Here is a 22,203-nt window from a genome sequence, read left to right as displayed (position 1 = left end):
CTCCTGTCTTTGCAACTCTCCAACATCATCCTATGCAAGAGCAGTTGGCCATTCTTCACTGGCAGAGTTCAGCTTCAATTATTAGATGCACAAAGTTGTGAGTAGATTAAAATGATAGATTATGTTTTTAAAAAAAGCTGCCAAAAATTAATGACTAACCATATTTGTCATTTGCAATTATATAAATAAATGAATCAGGAACCTAAATGTAGTTTTAATACAGCAATGAAACATTTTATTTTTTCTTTACCAAAAATACAAAAAGATGTATTTTATTAGTTACAAACACATGCAGAAAAAAAAAATCCAAACAAACGTAATATGAAAACTAGGTGATATTTGTATAGAAACTGTATTATTTAATCCTGTGTTCCTCAGTATGAAGCACACAACACAATACATAAACTGAAGCAATAGGGTTCTGATTCTTTTATCTATCAATGCTGTGCTTTATATTTACATCAAAGAAAGGATCTAAAAAAAAATTGCTTTTTTTAAAAATATCGAAAGTATAAATGATTTACATCAGTGCTGCAAGCCTTTGATCTTAGCCAAAGCCCATAAACAGTTGAATGAATTAAATACCAGTGCCAAAAGCTTACAGGCATCTAGACCAAAAATCATTACACCAAATAATGCATCCTGCATTTTCGGACCAAAAAAATATGTATAAAATTGGAAGGAAAAAAAAAAAAAGTCAAGCTATTTACAGCGGATATATTATCATGCAAAAACAAAAGAAACAAAAAAAAGCATCTGTACTGCTTCCAGTCTGCAGACCTAAATCTTCTCATGTAGGCTAATTCCATTAAGATGCCCCAGGCACAAATAAATTGCACATGAAACAGATATGTAATTTCACATTTAACCCAAGTCTTGTGATGAACTGTAATCCAGAGTTATGCAAGTATACCGACCTATTGTTGTAATACCTGTAGATCTAGCATTTTTCAACGTATTTGTCCAGTTACCATTGAAAGCAAAAACTTGAGAAATATTCACAATTAAAGAACAATGTATGTTCAGATTTATTTTTTATTTGTATAATATACTTCAATTTCCACTGCTGTGCAATGTAGGGTAAAATGCCTATTCAATAGCATGCCTTTAAGCAGGTTAAATGTTAAAGGAAGCATCCTTTTGGCAAGTTCAGTAACTTTGGAAATGTAGAATCTTTTTACTCTTTTCCAATAAGACTGTGGCAACATAAGATATTTAATCATTTGGAAACATATGGAATTGAACTCCTAGTTCTACTTCCTGAAAATCAATACGTTGTCAATTTCAGCTGTGGCACCATTAATCTACTTTATATCAGAGCCCCAACACAGATGTTTAATGTTATAAAAATTAAATACTTGACAAAAGAGGAGTCACTGTAACATCCAACTGCTTGTTGAAATGCTGCTACCTTGCCAGTCCCTGCATGAATACCACAATTTTGGGCACCCTGAGCTGTGAGGAAAATAGGTACAGACCAATCTGAATGGCAGCGACCAAAAGAGCTGATGTTAAACCACTAGAAAGGTAAATATAATGACTCTTCTTTTAGCAGGTAAGTTTATCGATGTAACCTTTTGCCAACCAGTGAATATGGTTATCTAAATGCGTGAGTAAAAATGTTAACTTATTGAAAAAGTTCAAATTAGAAATTCAAATTTTAGCAAATTGCACAGAATTTCCAGATACCCTTTCATGTATTACATACGGCGTGGATAGCCAGATAGCGAAGACCCTCTCATGAGATCACTGTAAGCATATGAAGAGTAATCGGACTGCGATTCAGTCATGCGACGAAAGTCCATCTGGGATTTAGGTGGCGATCGGCGAAAAGGATCCTTTAATTCCTGTGTTAAACGGCGATAGTCAGCTAATTCTGAATAACGGCGGTCAGTAGCAAGCCTGCTGTCGAAACACAAAGGTGAGTTTTAATGGAAAAAAAAATGCAGCTACAATTTTATTATGAAACACATCAAGGCTGTACAGGAGGTAAGTTAAAGACTTACAAAATTTAGGGGACAAAAAAAAAAAGTGGCTAAGTTTCTATACGCAATCTAAAACAAACTAAAATTTGGCTTTAACATACGCTTTCATTGGAAGGAAAGAACAGGGTAGGGATTTAGGTTGTGGGTGACATGCACCCCGATTTATGTAGTGGTCAATGTAAGGTGTTCAATCATTTGAGACAGCAACAGGAAAGGGGTGAGAGGTAAAGAGCTGCAAAAAGGACTAGAAGCAGGACAGTGACAGGACAGGTTGTGGAGCAAAGGTCTAAAGACAGCATCATTTAATTTCCTTTTTTCGTCTATTCAAAAACAGTTCAAATTTAAAAATGTCCTTGTCTGTTTGGAGCCTAATAACATTTATCTGTATAATATAAACCAAGTTTTCTCAACTAGGTTTTCTCCAGAGGTTGCTAGGGGTTCCACGAGTGATGAGTAATTTGGACCTCTCAGATTAGTTATCAATGACACCAATGATTACTTTGGCTATCTATTCTTCCCACTGATCACCAATCCAGTGTACTAAGAAATCTGGATATAGTAATTACAGCAGGAGTTTGCTGAAGGTCTAAAACTTATTTCAAAGTTTCCTCCATGTTAAAAAAAAAAAAATTCCAGAAAGGCTTGCATATAGCAGAATACAACTGCTTGTTTGTTTCAAATCTGGTGAACTTAATTAAGCTGCATATTGCCATTGAAAAAAAAAAACACCCACATAATTTTAATAAAAATGTTACCAATAAAAGACCTCTGCAATAATCAAGTTATTCATATATCACCTATTTCCTAATTTTCAACACTAATAAAAAAAAAGAAACCAACAAATGACAACAGAGCCCTGGTGAATCCCATTATAATGGAACATTGTAAAGTTGCTATTTTGCAGTTTACCAAGCAGTAGGCATTACATGAACATTCCTGTATCATTAGCCAATTAAAATTTTTATTTTAGAATGACCTATTTGTTATTTACATAAGCTGGAGATGCAAGGAATGCCTAGAGAAGTCATGCCTGGCAACACACAGTATATAACAACACAGGGACAGATATATGGAGGCCAAGACTAAAATGAAAGCAAAGACGGCTGACTGGGAGGCAAAGATCAGTGAGGGAAGAAATGCAATTAAACCAAAACAAGCATCACAGTAGAAATATCTACATCCAATCCTGGTTAAGAGTGTGCGAGTGTGTGTGTGTCATTGGGGCATCATAGCATTCTGGCCAGCTATCAGTCAGTGAGTGGGTCATGGTTCAATGTTTAACAAAACACAAGGCCCCAATATTCTACAGGACACTTTGCAAAAATGCACACATGGCACGCAAAACAGATTCAATGGAGGGATGCTTAGCTAGAATTCTTAATATCTGACAAGCACCCCCTATCTCCTCCACTTCAATAGATGACCCTAGCCAGCTCACATCACTTGTAAATTTATCAAATCAAAAGGATAGGTAAAAAAGTTTATAACTACAGGAAAAATGGCCTGCATTCCTTTGTAATACTTTCTTATAAGTGACTTATGATAAACCTATCATTTGCGCTAATTTGGTTTGGAATTCAGCATCCTAGGAGAATTTCTAAAGCAAATGCTCATTTTCCCAAGCCCATGTAAGAGTTGTCCCTAAACTAAAAGACTGGATGAAAGCTTTTCCTGCAAAGTATTTAGTAAATAGTTACCCATCCTGTGGTGATGTAGGGCTCAAAAAGAGGAACAATTAAAGAGGAAGTAAACTCAAAGTGCCCCCCCCCCCCCCGAAAAAAAAAACACTATCTTTAATCCCACAGAGCAGTTGATCGGTCCTGAGGCGTCTTCCATCGGGTCCCGCAACGTCCTGGTATCCGTCTCAGAGGATGGCGCCACCATCTTCACCTTTTCCTACATCACCTAATGCAGGTGCGAGATCAGGTGACGTATTTTGTAAAAAAAAAAAAAAAAAATTGCCGATCCAAATGCACATGCGATTGGCAATTTTTTTCCCTTTTCACAAAAAGGAGCAGCCAAGAGCCTCCTGGGATGCGTGTTGCTGAACCCTTTTTTTTTTTTTTTTAAACAAACAGAATTTTAACTTTACATAAAAGGGTTGTCTACCCTTTTATGTAAAGTGAAATTTCTGAGTTTAGCTACGCTTTAAGTGCATAAATTGACATGCCCAAAAGGGAGAACAATCCCTTTTGGGCATGTCAATTTATGCACTTAAAGCGTACATAGTAATCTGTGCGTTAGGAAAAAAGTATGTGTACAGTGGTCCGCGACCAAGAACTTTGGATCAAAATATATTTTTTTTCATGTGGAAGGAAAATCCTGAGCCATAACCTGTCTAGTCTCACTCAAATTAGACATAGCACAAACTAGCTCATCTTACCATTGTATTTTATTCTGATACTTAGGCAAAATGTAAGTCATTGAGGATAAGTTGCTTTACAATAAATTTAACAATAAATAATTGGACTATTAGGCAACCCATGCAAATATAGTAAATATTTAAAGAAACAACATAAGGATCAACTACTTAAAACTTTGCCATAAAACTGATGCCAGGACTTTTTAATGGATGTTAAATGGGGCAAACCCAAATACAGGGAGAATTACACTGTAGGGTACTGCCTGGAGATTTGTCACCTAAAGTCACAGACATAGCAGAGCATGATTACGCCTTTCTGTTACATGGAATAACTGACTTAGCAAGGCGAGCATACCTGTAGTACTATAGGTTTGTACAGTAGTTAACCTACATACCTTTTATAACTGTCCATCGTCTTCTTGTAGCTGTCAGTAGAGCTTAGCGGCGGTAAAAGACGGGTGCGCTCGTACATGGGCGCATCTATTGGAGAAGACATAGACGAGTAAGCAGACTGCATTCCAAGGCCAGCCATCTGAGTGGTGTCATAGACAGAAGTCTGCTGTGGACGATAAGCACTAGCCAGTGCAGCTGACGGCGCATATGGGGAACTGGCAGAATGTGATTGATACGGATTGGATGGGGTCTGAGAGCTGTAGGATAGCGCCATTGAAGGTAGATGGGACCCATAATTGGCAGACAGAGATGATCCTTGAGTGCTATAAGCTGCAGAACCTTGGGAGGCATATGAAGGTTGTGTTTCTGTCCCGTAAGCAGAGGGCTGGTTGTCATATCCACCTTGATTGCCATAGGCAGATGAAAGTGCGCTGGCCCGGGCTCCATAGGCAGCGGATAAAGACGGCGACTGACTACCGTAGGCAGCAGACAGAGATGAAGTGGTTTGATCCCCATAGGCAGATGGCAAGGGGCCATAGCCTGATGCTGGAGCACGAAATTTTGATGCAAGTGAAGCAGTGGATTGTGCAAGACCATAGGGAGACCTTGTGGGTGATCTTCTTAGGGGACTTCTGTCTCGTGAATAATAAAGTGGAGAAGGTGGACGCATTCTACTTTCAAAAGCATAACGTGCATTATCACCTGAATAATGCTCATACGGTGATTTTAGAGCAAAGGATGCATAGGCTGCTTCAGCCGCCCTCCTACGATTATATGCCTCAGCGCGGTTCTGTGGGGCTTCACGAATATCATGAGGCCTACGTGCGCGATTACCATGAGCACTACCATTAGTGCTCACAGGTCTTGACACTTTATTGGACATCTGCACATCAATCCGTTTTCCTTTTACCTCCTTTCCATTCAGATTCTCGATAGCTGCCCTAGCGTCACTTTCTTTTTCCATATGAACGAACGCATAGTCTAAGGTAGTACACAGGGGGAGGGAAAAAAAAATATGTTATAGACATTAAAATGATGAAATTATATGATGAATATCATTAAAATGTACAAAACGGATTATCATATCTGGAGTTCTAAAAGTATTTTCCGAATTCTGTATTTTATTTAAACTTCAGTGTGTTTATTTTAACAAAGATTTAATTGAACATGTATTTTTAAAAGCATTTAAGATTTGTAAAACCAAACGCTGAAATAAAGGCTAAGTCTACATGGACTGCAGACCCGGCACTTAAACGCCCATGTCTGAAATTTCCAAAGGGCCAGTCCATTCCAGAGTTTTTGTGGGGAGTACGATTTGGAGAGAACAATTCTTGCTGCATTTTAAAAAAATGTTTAACTGCTTGTAAATCCCATAAATACCTATAAACGCCTATAACTTTATTTAAAATCAATAGGTGCATTGGCAAATAGTTCACAGGTGTTGTAAGGGATTCAAGGCATTTAAAAAAACATTTATAAATGCCAATAAAAGCATTAAAGGCTTTAAGACTTCAAATGCTTATAGACTTTGCATTTTTAGACTTCAAATGCTTATATAAAAACCTAACAATCATATGGGCATTTATAAGTGTTAAAAAAAAGTCCATATAGACTTAGCATAAAAGTAAAAACTGATGCAGGAAGATGCTTTTTAAAAATGTAGATAAAAGCAATATTTATAAAGTAGATTAAACCAGAACGACTGGCAAAACAGGTTAACACAATTTAAGGTTGGGTCTACATGGACGTTTTTTTAAAAACACATGTAACCGTTCCTATTGCGTTTATATGCATTTTTATTAGCTTTTTATTTGCCTTTAAAATGCTGGAAAACGCCTATGCCGCATTTTTTACTATTTTGCATATTAAGTGCTTGAAACGTAGAAAAACGTCCCATTGAAATCAATGGAAGCATTTACCTGTGTTTTTGGGCGTTTTTTCCAGTGTAACCCAGCGTTTTAATTTTTTAAACGTTGCAAGCAACGTTTAAGACAAATGTCATGAACGTGCCTCAAGGAAACATCCTTGGTGTGAATTAACCCATTAACCCATAGATTATTAAATATTATTAACCCATAGATCAGGGATTTCAAACAAGGGCTTTAAAAGCCTCAGGTTAAATGTTGGGAAAACAGTCCATGTAGACCAAGTATGCAACTTGTCAAAATATTTGTCATTCTTTTCAGCAAAAAAATGTATAACTACTCTTAGGCACTACGTCTGAAAAACCTTACCAAAAAGTGAATGAAAAAAATGCATTTTTTTCTAGGTTAACCATCTTTAGAAAGGCTTAATTCTTCCAATGTCCTCCTTGTAATATCCTAACCCACTGGTTTTCCCATATTTCTGCCTTGTATTGGGCATATTTAAAGAAGAACTGCACACTACTGAAATTCAGAAAACAAATTCCCACTTCCCTAAGTTAGGGTTCATTTTTGGAAAATGACAATGCAAGGAAAAGCATTAGGAGCCATTACATCTTAGGGCTGAGAAGCTGCAATATATTATTGTTCTGGGGTTTAGATGGCCTTTAAAAAAAGGCAGACAGATTTCAGCTGCTGACTACATTTTGATTTGACAAGTCTGTAGGGTTTTATTTGGGGGCCATTTTAGTAAGGATGAAGCATTTGGAGGATTTGGCCCCATTATAAAAGACCTCCAAAATCAGCTGTGATCACTGTGGTGAGGTAATGACATCACCGGCATGGGGCAGATTTATATGTGACATGTGGTATACCAACTGGGCAGTATTGGAAGTCTCCACTTCCAAAAATAAGTATATTATGTTCAGTAATATCTAACAAAATAGGGTGAAACACAAATCTATGTGTAAATGCAAACATGAGAAATAAAAGAAGAAAAAGAACACGAATGCCTTTCAGAAGTCTGAATGAGCAAATATGGGAAATATAGTGAGGGCATACTGAGGTATAAAAAGAGCCGGTCCCATTCCTAACATGCCATTTCCCGGCTGATGGGGCGGGTCACAAAGGCCGCCATTTTCCATTCACCCAGCACGAAGCCGACCTAGTATTCCCCTCGCCGCCTTTATTACCTTTCACCACATCACACTCCACCACCTTTCCGTAGGCCTCAAACATGACGCGAAGTTCGGAAGCATCGCAGGCAGCGTTGACATTGCCCACGAATATCTTCCAGGTGTTCTGAGGCCTGGGCTTGGATAACTCCACCACCATCCTCTTCCCGTGCAGCTCCCACCCGTTCAGGTCTTCGATGGCCTTCTTGGCTCGGTCGGCGCCCCGCATGTGGACGAAGGCATATTGCTTCATGACGGCGCAGCCTACCACCGGGCCGTACTTCTCGAACAAGTCGTGCACCTCCTCCTCCGTAGTGCGGTCGTCAACGTTACCGATAAAGATCTTCACGGTGTCCTTCATGGCGACCGCCGGTGAGTATAGCACGAGACAAGGAATGAGGCGACACTACTGCTACGATCACTCACACTGTGTGAAGCAACAAAATGGCGGCCGCACTGTCCTCGCTCAAATAACGCGAGGAATCGTCTCTCCCAGGCAAAATACACACGTGATCAGTAAATCACCCCCAAGGTAAGTTCGCCTTGTAAACACCTGGCTTGTTCTACCGGTTAATATCCGCTATATAAACAGTTATAAGAGCAAGAGCTCAAACTGCCATACTAGGCTACTGGATAGGGCGGGCCAAGGAGGAACTTGTATCATGCAAACAAACCATCCAGAGACCACGTGACTTTTTTTTCCCCTGCGTAATTAGGAAGTAAATACAGTCAGCATATTCTACTGCAGGCTGAGAGCTCTTACTTCTAAATTGAAGGAGCTGACCAGTTTCCTTTCCCAAATATTTATTTTTATTTTATTTAATAAAGTGTTGTTTTAAGAGGATCTAAACTGAAAACTGGTAAAAAAAAAATACAAACTCAAAGTACACAACACTTACAAAACAGGCTGAGCCCACAAATTATTTATTTTATTTTTTGTTTAAAAAAATTACACTCATTCATTTTACTAGCTCTTCTATGGATTACTATTTTAAATGAGACCTAGGTTTATAATAGAATCAAAGTATTTTTCCTTAGGATCAGTTAAGTTGCAATACATTTTTTATTAGGTATTACAAAGAAAAATAAACAATTCAATAGGAAAAGTAAAAATAAGAAGCAACAATAAAGGATAAGAAAAAGGAGCATAAAACATATATTACAATGCAACTTGTTTGTACAAAACTCCAACAACTTTTTGTGCTTTGAATCTGAAGGGGCTATATATTCGTGAAATGTCCAAGTCCATTGGTGACTACATCTGGTCGAGAGGTAGGCTCTAGGCAGCCTTTTCTGACCCGCCTTTACTGGTAGTATACGAGTTCTAGGGGATCACCCCCTTTTAGGAGCGGCTGTCTTACACCTGACCTGAGCAGTGGGGGAGTAAACTCCGCTACCTGAGTTATAAATTCAATGGTTACAAAATTTAGAGACCCTGAAAACTCCTCAGGGGTATCATGAAAGGACAAAAATTAGGAGAAGATAGACAAGGGGGGAGAAAAGGAGAGGGAACAGGTCTTCAGCCATCCAGCAATGCAATTCTGAAGGTTCAAGATGGGGCTAGGTGTGGGGAGGTCATAATGTGATGAACCAAAGGTGCTATCCCATGGGCATATAGTAGTCAATCCAGGGGGTCCAAACTCGCTGGAACTTGGCCATGAGTATAGTCCAAATTTTCTCACTGGTGAGGAACCAATTGAACATGTGCCATTGTGGAGGTGGATGACCACCAGGCCTTCGCTAGTACCATTTTAGGGGACGTGAACAGGAAAGTCAGTAGCATGAAGTGTGTTGCTGCTGACAGATAACTTAGGAATGAGGAGGGCTTCCACTGGATGTTTGGGAAAAGAGCCTCCCACTAGGGTGTACACTATTTGGTGGATGTGTGTCCAGTACCTTCTCATTTTGGGACATTCCCACCAAATGTGGTATAGTGTACCCACTGCCATGCAGCCTCTGAAAAATGTGTTTGGATTGGGTGGGTATAATCTTTGCAAGGTGCATTTGAACCATGTACCATCATATTTACAGTTTGTAATTAGCTTCTACAGCAGAAGCATTAATGCTGTAGTGCGCCAGTGTGTTCCATATCTGCTCCCACTCCACCTGTTACAGGGCCATGGTCACCTTGCCAAACATAGGGTATATGTTTCGGCTTAGAAGGGGGATCCATAGTAGGGCCTCCACAGACACTGGGGTTGTAACACTTGCCTCCAGGGAGACCCATAGAGGGGGTCTTTCAGATACATAGTAAGGGGTCGGTAGAGCTACCTGAGCAGCATTACAATGCGAGCCAAGGTGAGGCACAGATAGACCCCTCTGTTTCCATGGCTGGAAAAAGAGTCTGCTTTGGGAAGCGTGGCCTCTGCTAACCCTAGATAAAAGACAGCATTGTTTGCTGTAGGGATTGAAGAGTGTGTGAGGGAATTTTGACTGGTAGCGCCTGCATGGGGTATAGAACTTGGGTAGCCACATCATTTTATTGAGATGATGCTTCCTAGCTATGAGATTTGGTATCTCTTCCAAGATTCCAGTAGTGTGGGTAGGTCTTTCACCAGTTCTGGGATGCTGGTAGAATACAGAGTGTCATAGGAGGGCTAGATATATATATATATATATATATATATATATATATATATATATATATATCACATACACCCAGGTACTGCAGGCGGCACTCCCCCCACTTAAAGAGAAAGGACGCCTGAATTGCTGACACGGTTTCAGGTGATGGGGAAATGTTAAGCGACTTACACTTGTCGCTATTTTTTTGTAGGCTTGAAAATTTTTGGAGGTGGTAGAGAAGGGACACCAGAGGGTTGGAAAGACACATCAAAACATCTGCAAAGAGGCACAACTTGTGGTGGTGACCTCCTACCTCTATGTCGTGATGTCAGGGTGGTTCTTCACGGCTAATGCCATGGGCTTTACTCAGATCAGTTTATATTCAAGTATACATGTTCATTTCAAATTTTTTTTTTCTGCACATGCTGTGTCCTATGTTTACACTCACTAACCTCTGTATGCCTAAGGCAAGTATATGCAGAGATTTTATTACTGTTCAGCAAGGTTCACAACCTTTACAATGTTAATTAACTGCCTTATAAACTAGACTTAAATACTAAACAATCAATGCAATTACAGTCAATCCTAAGCAAGTATTGGCACATACTTACTTGAGATAAAATTATTTGTAAATATATTAATGAAGTCCTGACTATCACTAATAGAAGAGCATCATCCCTTCAAAATAAACTTGTTCATTGTCATTATTTATTATAGAGGGTGTATGGTCTGAATTTTGATCTGTTGTGGGGATTGTCTCATCCATTACCTGAGTCTTTCTGTTTTCCTCAAGCAGTTGGTATAGGGTTTTGAAATTTCTGAAGTCTTGGGCACTGAAATGTTCAAACCCTGCTGGGGGTATGAATTAGTCCTGTGAGTAGGACTTATCAAAGATGAGTTTTAGTGACAGATTCCTAGTAAATAGGTGAAGATCATTCCCTAATTCAAAGTTGTCTAATTCTGCAGGGGGCAAAAGGACAGCTCAAGTTTTAAGAGGTCTTCCTCATCTTTTCATAATCTTTAGGATGACAGGTTTATAATTTCTAGTTTCTGTCTCCCAGGTTAAACTCCTGTAGCTTAATGTCGATTGGGCCTATCATTTGGGTCAGTGATAGGAGTGGGGGGGGGGGGGGGTGCAGGTCTAAAAAAGACCGCTGGCCACCCATGTTTGGCTGTTGGTCACCCATATTGAAATTCGTGGATGTTGGTGGAGAGGGGTTGGTTTGCCGTTTCTGACTTGAGGGGTCCCACATATAGACTTTGTGTTTGGTGAAAATCCATTTGTCTTTCTGAAATTTGGATTCTTTTTTTGGTGTAAATATTTGTATTGAATTTCTCTAGGTGGGATTTCAAGGATGTGTATTTATCTTTGAAGGCGGTAGTATTGATAATGTGTTCGTTTTTTTAATGGATTTCTTCCATTTCTTGGTTTAAAGTATTTAGTTCCTTTCTATAGTAGTCAATCAGAATATGAATTAGATTCTCTGAGCAATTGGTCAAAGCTAATTCCCATTCTGTTTAATGGTTTCCGGGTGTTTACCATTAGGAAAGATATGGATCCTAAGACCTGGTGGATTGCATTTCTCTATAATGTATTTATCAAAAAACACAATATGCCAATGATGGACTGATTTTCTTTAAAATATTTTTCTGACTTTTCTAATAAGGGGAATTACTTCTTTGTTCATCATATTTTGGAGATTGATAGTTGTTTTGTATTTGGGACATAAAATTGTCCCAGTCTTGACCTAAAATGTCCATTGTTTATTGAAAGGCGATACTAATAATAAGCTCTGTAGTAAATAAGGAAAGAAGGGGTTTGAGCTCTTATTATATCGCAATGTTATATAAGGGGAAATTTCCAGCAATGTTCGGTTGTTTTTGACTGCTGGCGGTTTCCTGCCTCTACCAGATGTTACACAGTAAGTTGTCAATATCAAAAGGACTTTACCCTTATTAATTTCTTGATCTTGATATAAATTGTTATTGTAATTTTTTATGATCCTAACCTACCTAATCAAGCCTACTACATACTGCAGACGAAGACATACTTATAAGGTATGCTCCCTTCCATATTATTCTAATATACAAAAGTAAATAATCCATTTAGACCAGGTCAATCTTTTGTAATAAACCTTTCTCTTTTCTCTAATCAATCTTTCTGCAGTTGTTCTCAGCTACAACACCAAAATATACTTTTGAACCATCATGTACATGCACATATGTACATATATTTAAAAGGTACCTATACTCTTTTCATTTTTTATATTACCCCCCCCCCCTTCTTTGGTAACCCAATATGTTGGGGAATCATTAGTATCTACTTATATACCCTACAGACCAGTGGTTAACTAACTATAACCTTATCCTGAAGCAATTTACTCTTCTTTCTTACACCATAGTAAGTTCTTCTATTACAAAAAAAATTCAATGTTTCTCACTTATTCAACCCCTACGCACCTTCCTTAAAGAAATCTTATGTGATCAAATAATAAATATTATTCTACATTATTACCTTTAGAAAACCCCTGGTTATCATCAGACTGTTAACACCTACCTTTGGATCACCTATGTAACTACATATACCAATTCTCTTTAAATATGTATGATATATCTTAAACTACTCCTCTTTTCCTCTTGATCTTAACATCAAAAACTGTATGCTTACCAACCAGTATTATCTTATATTATTTCCTCTAGCGAATAGTATACTTATCTTGAATCGCCTTACTACCTCAAACGTAGCCCCTCAGCTGAACATTTTGTTCTAACTAACAAAGTAAGTTAGTCTCATCATCTATCACTGCTATGATTTAATCCTCTATTTAATTTAAAATGAGTCCTGATTACATATTACATAATAATACTTTAGGAACATGTTTGAAGGGTCTTTTTTGCCTATGATGCTGATTGTATTTGTATATCATATTTTCCATATATGATGCTGATTGTATCTATATAATACATATTTTTAGTACTTTGATTTCTAATAAATCCCTTAAGGAACCCCGTAAGGGGCAAAACACGTCAGAATAAGGGATCAACACTGACTTTGCTCATCCCAAACATGTAACTATGTTAATGAGGTATAGTTCAGCTCTGAAAAAGTAAGAGCCGAACCATCCTCAGTTGTTCCCTATATGTGCCTGGTAATTTATGTTATTAATAAATAAAACTGAATTTTAGAAAACTTTACAAATTCTCTCGAAATAATGGTCTGCCCCAAAAAAATCTACTTACATCAACAATAGAGCAAAACCCTGAGTCAACATCTTGAGAGCCAACAACATGCATTCTTCATACTGTCTAGGGGGAAAACACTTGGGGGAGTCAGAAATGGAAAAGGATCTGGGGGTTCTGGTAGATCATAGACTTAATAACAGCATGCAATGCCAAGCTGCAATACCTAAAGCTAGTAAAGTACTTTCTTGTATTAAAAGAGGAATAGACTGCAGATTAGCTGAACTGAATCTATTCTCCCTTGAAAAGAGACGATTAGGGGTGGATATGATCACCCTGTATAAAAATATAAATGGTCCATATAGAGAACTCTCTTCCCAATTACCGTATATACCCGCGTATAAGCCGACTTTTTAAGCACCCAAAATGTGCTGAAAAAGTCACCCTCTGCTTATACGCCAGTCAGGTGCATGGAAGCACCCAAACCGGCAGCCGCGTCTAGCGGTTTCCGTCCCCTGATGACAATGCCATCAGGCTGCAGTGGAAATATGCTGGCTGCAAAAGCCCCCCCCCCCCTTGCTGGAGTTACGCCAGAGTTACGGTGGCTACATGCCGGCGTAACTCCGGCGCCAAATTCAAAGGAGCAAACAGTAGTAAATAACGTTACAGTGTAATCTGATTGTCATACAACATTGTATGACATCAGATTACTACTGTAAACCCCACTTACCTTGTCCCTGCAGCTCCTCCGGACACATCTTCTGTCTTCAGCCACTGACTGCAGAGACGATCTCCGGGGTTTCCCCAATGAGGTCAGTGCGGGCTGGAGGAGCGGCAGGAAATTAAAATAATTTTGTATTGGATTCAATACAAAATAGCAGTAATAAATCCAATACAAAGAAATCTTTATATAATATATAATAGATTTTTTTTGGTGTTTTTTTTTTAGTGTATTAATAAATTTATTAAATTTTGGACATATTTAGGTGAGATATGCCTATGAATTATAGACCTACAATGAAAAATAAATTTGTATGCAAAACAATGAAACACTTTTTGCGCGGAAATACGGACAGAAATAGAACGCTATGGGGGGCTACAGTGGCTGAATGCAGTGCCGCTTTCAGCCACTTTTTCCGGACAGAATAATACTGCCAGGGAGGTTAAAGAGAATTCAGTGGTTGGGTACGTTAAATAGTATACCTACCTAACCACTAAATATTCATTATGGTATTTGTTTACCATATTATGGCTATAATGGCTGTATTATGCAATTTTATTGGTATTTAATTTGAATATTGAAATTTGCCAGTAGCTGCAACATTTCCCACCCTCGGCTTATACACGAGTCAATCAATTTTTACTGTTTTCCACGTTAAAAAAAGTACCCTGGCTTATACGCGGATTGACTTATACACGAGTATATACGGTATTCACTTTGAGATCATTACAATTGCGCATTATCAATGCGCCTGGAGGAAAAGAAGTTTAAGCTCCGGATAAGGAAGGGATTCTTCACTGTAATGTCTGTGAAAATGTGGAATCTGCTCCCTCAGGAAGTAGTTTCAGCAATTACTATAGATAGCTTTAGGTAAAAGCTGGATGATAAGTGACTGTTGATCCAGGGAACATCCGATTGCCTCATGGAATCAGGAAGGAATTTTTTTCCTCTGTTGAAGCACATTGTACCAGGGTTTTTTTTGCCCTCCGCTTGACCCAATTTTGCCAAAAGGTTTTTATCCTGGGATTAGTTTAATTCCCCAGGAGTTTAAACTTGTTGGATTTTTTTTAACCTGACCTAGTATGTAACTATGTAATTGTAATGATTTAAATTGGAATGCATTGTCAGGTATCACTCTTGTTCACTGCAGACATCCAATGGCAACTATAAGAAAAATAAAACCATTTGGTACAGAATTTCTTTCTGCTTTCTTATCGCCTTTAGAGCTGGTTATAATGGGCCACATGCTCATAAACAATGCTTTGTTTAAGTAAGTCACCAGTAGACAGAGCTGTGTCTTCATGTAAAGTGTAAATTGTTTTTGACAGCTCTGGTCTGTCAACCCAGACAAATGCAGTTCTGGAACATGCCACTAGGTGTCAGTTGAGTATAAACCAATATGCTTTTCTAATGGTATTTTGAGTGCAAACAAAACTTTGTGTTTCAGATGGTCCTGCTGTACATTAACCCCCCTAGCAGTAATCCCAAGTGTGACTCGGGGTGGATTTTACCTGCAAAAAGTCACACTCGGGGTTGCCTAAAACTTAAAAAAAAAACACATGCTCTGTCGGCTTCCCTGAGTTTAAATTGTCCATTGTGTCATATATAAGTTAGGATAGGTGCAGCTTACCTTGGACACCTTGTAATTAGCCCTTTACTGCATCAACACACTTTCCACATGTCATCTGAAGTGCAAATTCAAGCTGCCACAAAGTAAAGAGCAAAGCAAATGAGCTAAATTATATTTTATAACTATTCTACATACATATAAATATCAGTAAACAGGAAGTTTAAAGATAAACAGATAGCCAATAAATCAATATATCCTCCATACAGCGCAGGAACTAACTACTAATGGGTCCATTTAAACATTTACACGTTATTTCGGCTATTTTTTTATTTTAATATGTTTGAATCCTCATTCAGTGCTCTCAAAACATAATAAAACTAAGGCCTGTTCTGTCACCTAGTGGCGAATTATCAATAAAGCACAGCAGTTATTACAGTAAATCTCTATATCTTCTCCATGCATCCAAAAACAATTTGTGTAGGCTGCTGGTTACTTAGCGCTATCTCTGCTATCAATACCTCCCTGAATCCGTGAGATCAAAGAAGCACTCAACCATTAATGGAATAGTGAACACAAACGCCTTTGACTTCAGACTTTTTTATGTCAAGACACCCAGGCAAATAGCATTTTCAGAAAAGAATCCAGCAATGGAAGCTAAATAATTCTGGGAAAGTGAGTCTTCTAATAAAAAGCCCCAAAAAACACTTTATCTGTTTTTTTTATCTGTTTTATATACGATGTGCTTTTCAACATTTGTGGACTTAAAGAACTAAAATAAAAACTGACAAAAAAAATCCACTTACCTTCAATCCTGCAGGGCAGTCCGATCCATCTGGGGGTGTCTTGTGTCTGGTCTTGTGCGGGTCCAAGGACTGTGCCTTGGAAAACATAGAGGAATGGGAGAGGAAGAGTCACTGTTGAAAGAGATTTGTAATGTGAGGGACAAAAAATAGGAGAGAGGTGTAATGTCACCAATACCTAAAGAAGAACCTGATGTAGAAGAGAATATTTGACAGTATCAAAGGCAGAATAAATATCCAAAAGTAAGAGGAGAAAAAAGCTGCTCATTAAACTTGTCTTTGAAAAGCTCACTGGCCACCTTTGTGAGAACTATTTCTGTTAAGAGTTTGGGGTAGAAAATTCAGATTAAAGAGCGTCAAGTAGCAAGTTGGAGTTTTAGTCTCATAAACACATTTGCCTGAAATACATTAGATTGTGAGCTCCTCTGAGGAAAAGTTAAAAGTATGACAATGATACCTCGTAAAGCACTGTGTGTTATGTTGGCACTTTATAAGAAATAAGGAAGGGAGGTCACCAGCCATATATATGTTTGAGCAAATTGAGGTAGTGACAGATGGACATTTAGGTTTGCTGCTGCAAGGTAGGAGGCGAGAGCAACAACCTTTTTGATAAATTAAAGGTTACTATCACCGCTTTTAATATCTGAATCATACATGCCAGGGCAAGAATACCTATGATCTAATTGAAAAATGTTTCTTTACGAAACCTATCAAGTTCCTTAGGCATCAAAGCTAAAGTCCTTCTCAAGGTTCGTGCATATAAACTTCTCTAGAGAGGTACAGATTGTACCACTTTACTGAAGCCTGGGTGGAGAACATCTAGGACACTTTATTTGGTAAGCCAGAAAGAAACAGTTGTCTGGGAACTGCTGTACTACTTCTCAAAATGTCAGTTCCTGTACATCAAGAAAAGTTCCAATGTATAGTACATAGAGAAATTATTTTGCCCCAATGCTATTTTGTCCCATAGATTCTTATTTCGGAAAGACTCCAACAATGAGATATCTTCACAATGGTTTAAAAATAAATGTGCCCAAAAATTCTCCCTGTGAATATGAATAACATTTTTAATAGAGGGGAACTGTATGTTATTTTTAAATTGTTGTATAAAGAGCTGTTGATTTAGGCTGGAGAGAAGTGAGTAAGGAGGTAGTAAATCTTGTTCCTACTGGCATGGAGGTAAGAAGCATTTCAGGACTTTTTTTTGTGCATGTTGTGGCAGTATATTATTACACTCTACAAGCTTTTAAAAACAAGAGGACATTTGCTGTAATCTGGTGTGTGTGTATATAAAAAAAAAAAAAAAATGTTAACTAACTTTCTAGGTCAAGAGCCAATGACTTTGCCTCAGGTGTTTATCCCATCTCTGAAGACATGCCTAGTGAATATTCTGGTTGGGCTGAGTACTGGGAGTCCTCAATTGTTTAGGTTGCTTTACATTTTCAAAAACTTCCCATTTCTGCATGAAACTCTTCATTTTATTCCCACTGCCTGATTACAGTGACTTTGGTCATCAGCTGTCTAGGCTGAGTGCCTAAAGCCTTGTGCCCTGATACTTAAGTTGCCTCCGTACATTGAGCTTGTCTCATTCTGATGATGTTTGCTGCACCAGTGAAATTGGTTTCAATTGAAAAATAGTCTACCCCCCTCCCCACAATGTCCTGCTAAAACAGGTAAATCGTTGCATTGGATGATGAGCTTGTTTTTAAAGACTCAACTAGTAAATAGCCAGAAGCTATTTCCAGGACTTTGTTGCTGACTGATTCGTTTCTTCACTCCATTTTGGCTGGGATCTTACCTTTGCAATATCTTTGTTACATAATGTTTAGGACACATAGTTGTAGTCTAAAGCTTTAGCTGTGAAATTCCTTTTAGAGGCTTTACATTTCATACTTCTGGCTTTAGATGCATCTTAGAAGCAGGTTCTGCAATCATTATAACCAAAACGTGTCCTTTACATTCATACAAAAAGACTGGCCCCACTCATCCTCACCCATGCCTGCAAGTCTCCCTAAATGAACTGCGATGCTTGCGTGTGGGATATGGTTCCTAGGGGCTACAAACTGAAATTTGGCTTCTTACCTATTCCACCTTCCTATGTCATTGCACTGATTAGCAACTCTTTATCAGCCCTTTCATTTTTGGATTATGTCATTGCTTTTATTGCCTTGACATATGCATTTTAAGGTTTTAACCTCTTCAATTTTTCACACCATAATAAAGCTCAGGACTTTTAATAGTCACATTTCAATTTAGAATTTCTTGATTATGGGTTTTCCAAGTTTGGAGCCAATGATATTGCCTTGTCTAGTGGGTGGACCATTTGGAATAAAAGGACCTGGGTCTCGATTGTTTAGGTCACTGTACACCTTTAAAAACTCTACATTTGTCCCTAGTTTCTGCTTCAAAAGGGGGTATGGAACAAAGTTGATGATCTCTTGGGGATCTACATCTAGTTCCCAATGCACTTTACTGCCACTTTAATCCATTTAGGACTTTCCTTTTTTTACTCTTCCTTGTTGCTGTCAACTGTTTCCGCTTTTTAACTGTAACCATGATATGGTTCTTCTGTCCTTTCTTTCAATTCACTTGAAAGAGTTTGTCTTTATTTTTTCAATTGTAGTCTACCTCCCAGCCACTACTGCTTTATTCAGAAATACAGATTCCCTTTCTGTAATTTGGGAAGGGTTATGCAAAGGGTGCTTCCACCCTTGCTAAGGTAGCTCAAGCAGCTTTTGATCTTGGAATCTAAATTGATGGTTTAGCAAGGCTGCAAGTTATTTTATGTGCATGTTACATTTGTTAACTTCTATCAGGTGCATAATATAGCTTCATCTGAGTCTGAATTTGTGTGCCGGGTTCTTCAGACCGTTCTTTGAACTGCAGGCAGTCCCCAGATTTCTGGGCATGTTGACTTTTTTTTTTGCTGTGTTGCCCACCCCTCAGATGGACTATTTTTTCACATCGCTAAGAGGAAAGACTTCCTGTGTCCCTCAATGGATCAGAAAGAAAATCTATTTTTAATATTTTCCTAATAAATATTCAAGTCTGTTGAGGAACATGGGTCCTACCCTGTTGTTCTTATGATCATACATGTTGTGGTGCTTTGTAACAGAATTTAGGTTCACTAGTGTTGGAAGTGGGCATTATGTGCTGGCCTGCAGTTTTTGTTTGCCAGTGTTCATTCCTCCTTTAGGTGACAGTATAACTTGAAGATAAAGATTCTTTGTCCCCCAGTGGGATTCCAAGAAGAGCATATGGTAAGTACAAATGACTGTTTTTTTTAAATGCTGTAAATGTCCTCATGTGAGTGGAGGCAGTAACAGTAATTTTCTATCCCTGTTTAACCCTTGTGTAAACATAATTGAAGTGTAAATAGTTTCTACACTTGCTGGGATTTTTTTTTCTATGCTTCATGTTGTAGTACAATAAGCAATTTTTAGAAAAGTAAAAAAAAAAAAAAAAAGAATTTGAGGCCACAATTTATTAAAAAAAAAAAGTGTTGCTTTTTGACACTGACCTTTCAGCTGTTATTTTTTACAATTTAGTCACCTTTGTTTCAAATGTAATGCCTTGTATCTCTAGTACTTTTTAGAGAAGGGAATTGTTTTAGACTTCTCACCATGAACTCTTGTCGCGTGTGCTCTCTTAAAGGGAAAAAGATGCACGTTCAGCTTTCTACAAGTCGTCTGAGGGTAACGCCGGGGATGGGAGAACGAAGCCGATGCTACCGTTGCGGGAAGGATGGCCACTGGTCCGGAATGTGTCCCTTAGACCAAATGGCTCAGGAGCTGGGGCCACCTTATCATGATCCTTTGTCCGATCCCTATGTCCCAATGCGCAGTGCGGCGGCTGCCTATGCGGAACGTATGTTATATGATGAACGCCGCAGCCTTATAGACTACTACCATCGTTATCGTATACGCCCGTCATCTTATGATACTTTTATGGATCGTCGACTGCCTCCTATTCCCCCACCGTCAATGTCCACTTTATCACACAGAAAGCGTTTGGAATCCTATCCATATGAAAGGCATTTGTTGCCACCTCCACCTCCGCTTCCCAGCTTTTATACACGAGATCGAAGCCCCTTACGTCGTACCACTGCAACCGCTAGTGTGGAGGAATATAGTATGGAGCGCAGATTAAACCCTGCCATACGGAATCCTCTCTATGACACCTCACGATACATGCGGGATGCCTATTCTGAACGGTCGCGGTTTTACTAAATTGCGGAGGTGAGGCTTTATATCTAATTTCCTTCCCTGTGTTTTATTTGTGTTCTCCTTTGGGGTCTTTTTCGAGTTTTTTTAATTTTTTTCTTGCCAAACCGTTTTATATTGAAATAGCGCTAATAAAAGACGTATTGTACATTTACAGTTAAGCCCCAAACATAGTTGATGAAACGGTTAAAACAAATTCGGTATTACAATAAAAAAAAGCTACCCTGTGTTTTGCTTTAAAGTTCACATATTAATTTGTGTATGAGTATTTTTTTTTTTTTATTTGTTACAAAACGGATGGGTATAGAAATATATAGGTCTTTAGGTTTGTATTTACCATTAAGACTATTAAGCAATTTGGATCATTAGTTACTATATTCCAGAATAAGGTTTACAGGTAAGTGGTTGATATGCATCAAAACAGTTTATATTAGTTGGGACACATTTTAACAACATGAAAAATCTCTTCTTGACCTTTTATGCACTGTAAACAATACTTTCACTAATTTAATGACAGAACCCCCTAAAAACACACGCACGTTCCAGCCGGGGTAGTTTCATTTCTGGCTTTATTACCCTAAATCACTGGCCCAGACCAAATGTATTGATAAAGTGTTCTGTCTTAGTTTATGGTTTTTTGACCCAGATAAACATATAAAGTATTTATGTGACAGCTAGGAGCTAGCAATGACACGAAAGGTGAATAACAGCTCTAATAATTCCTTCTGAAGAACAATGACATGTTTATTAAGCTGCTCTGCTAATCAAAAATGGATGCCTTTTTAAAGAAGTGAATGTCAGTGTATCAATTATAATACTTTTGTCCCTTTTTAGTGTATACAGGTTCCCCACTTGACTAAATACCACTATGTTTTCTTGGTGCAAGATTCATCCTGTAACGTACAGCATCACAGAGATAACCTTTTATTGATCTGTATGAGATATATAGTTTTACCTACATGTTATATATAAATAAGAATCTTTGAATACCACTATTTTTTTTTTTTTTTTTTGCCTTTTATTTTTAGGTAAGACACAGTGTCCGGTGCAGTCTACAAATGCTTTGAATAGGAAGTTTTTACCTTCGTACGGCACATACATGCATCATCAAACCTTTTTTGCTTTGTGGCTTTTATTTTTTGGGGAGATGTAAATGTTTTTTTGGGGGGTTTATATGGCAAGTATAATTTGGGCACTTTTGAATGTGGTTACATTTGCAACACATTTCAGACATCCTATTTACACTGTACTCCTACCTAACACAGCGATACAGTAGGTAGGTAATTAAACTGTTGCATGTTCATTTGATTATATATATATATATATATATATATATATATATATATATATATATATATATATATATA

At 38.1% G+C, this 22,203-nt stretch overlaps 2 protein-coding genes across 6 annotated transcripts in view; one reads left to right on the top strand and one right to left on the bottom strand.

The window, feature by feature from the left end:
* Nucleotides 1-8,455, bottom strand: part of LOC140338721 (RNA-binding protein 14-like) — a 46,136-nt gene extending 37,681 nt beyond the window's left edge. The window contains exons 1-3 of one of the 5 annotated variants that reach the window (XM_072423027.1): nt 7,796-8,444; nt 4,743-5,721; nt 208-1,905 (exon numbers count right to left, since the gene is read on the bottom strand). In XM_072423027.1, the coding sequence (XP_072279128.1) occupies nt 1,701-1,905; nt 4,743-5,721; nt 7,796-8,138 (1,527 nt within the window). In that variant the 5' untranslated portion in view covers nt 8,139-8,444 and the 3' untranslated portion in view covers nt 208-1,700. Of the gene's footprint in view, nt 1-207; nt 1,906-4,742; nt 5,722-7,795 lie in introns of those variants that run through there. The other 4 variants (XM_072423028.1, XM_072423031.1, XM_072423032.1 and 1 more) reach the window with 4 other exon arrangements.
* Nucleotides 8,456-17,582: 9,127 nt separating this feature from the next.
* Nucleotides 17,583-22,174, top strand: LOC140338720 (RNA-binding protein 4B-like). Its single transcript, XM_072423026.1, has 2 exons — nt 17,583-20,851; nt 21,865-22,174. Exon 1 carries the CDS (start codon nt 20,237-20,239, stop codon nt 20,840-20,842), a length of 606 nt encoding a protein of 201 aa, XP_072279127.1. The 5' UTR covers nt 17,583-20,236; the 3' UTR covers nt 20,843-20,851; nt 21,865-22,174.
* Nucleotides 22,175-22,203: the final 29 nt, after the last annotated feature.

Source organism: Pyxicephalus adspersus, chromosome 9, assembly GCF_032062135.1.
Source record: "Pyxicephalus adspersus chromosome 9, UCB_Pads_2.0, whole genome shotgun sequence".
NCBI lineage: Eukaryota > Metazoa > Chordata > Amphibia > Anura > Pyxicephalidae > Pyxicephalus > Pyxicephalus adspersus.
The sequence above is the reverse complement of the archived record's forward strand: the minus strand, read 5'-3'. Positions and strand labels throughout refer to the sequence as shown.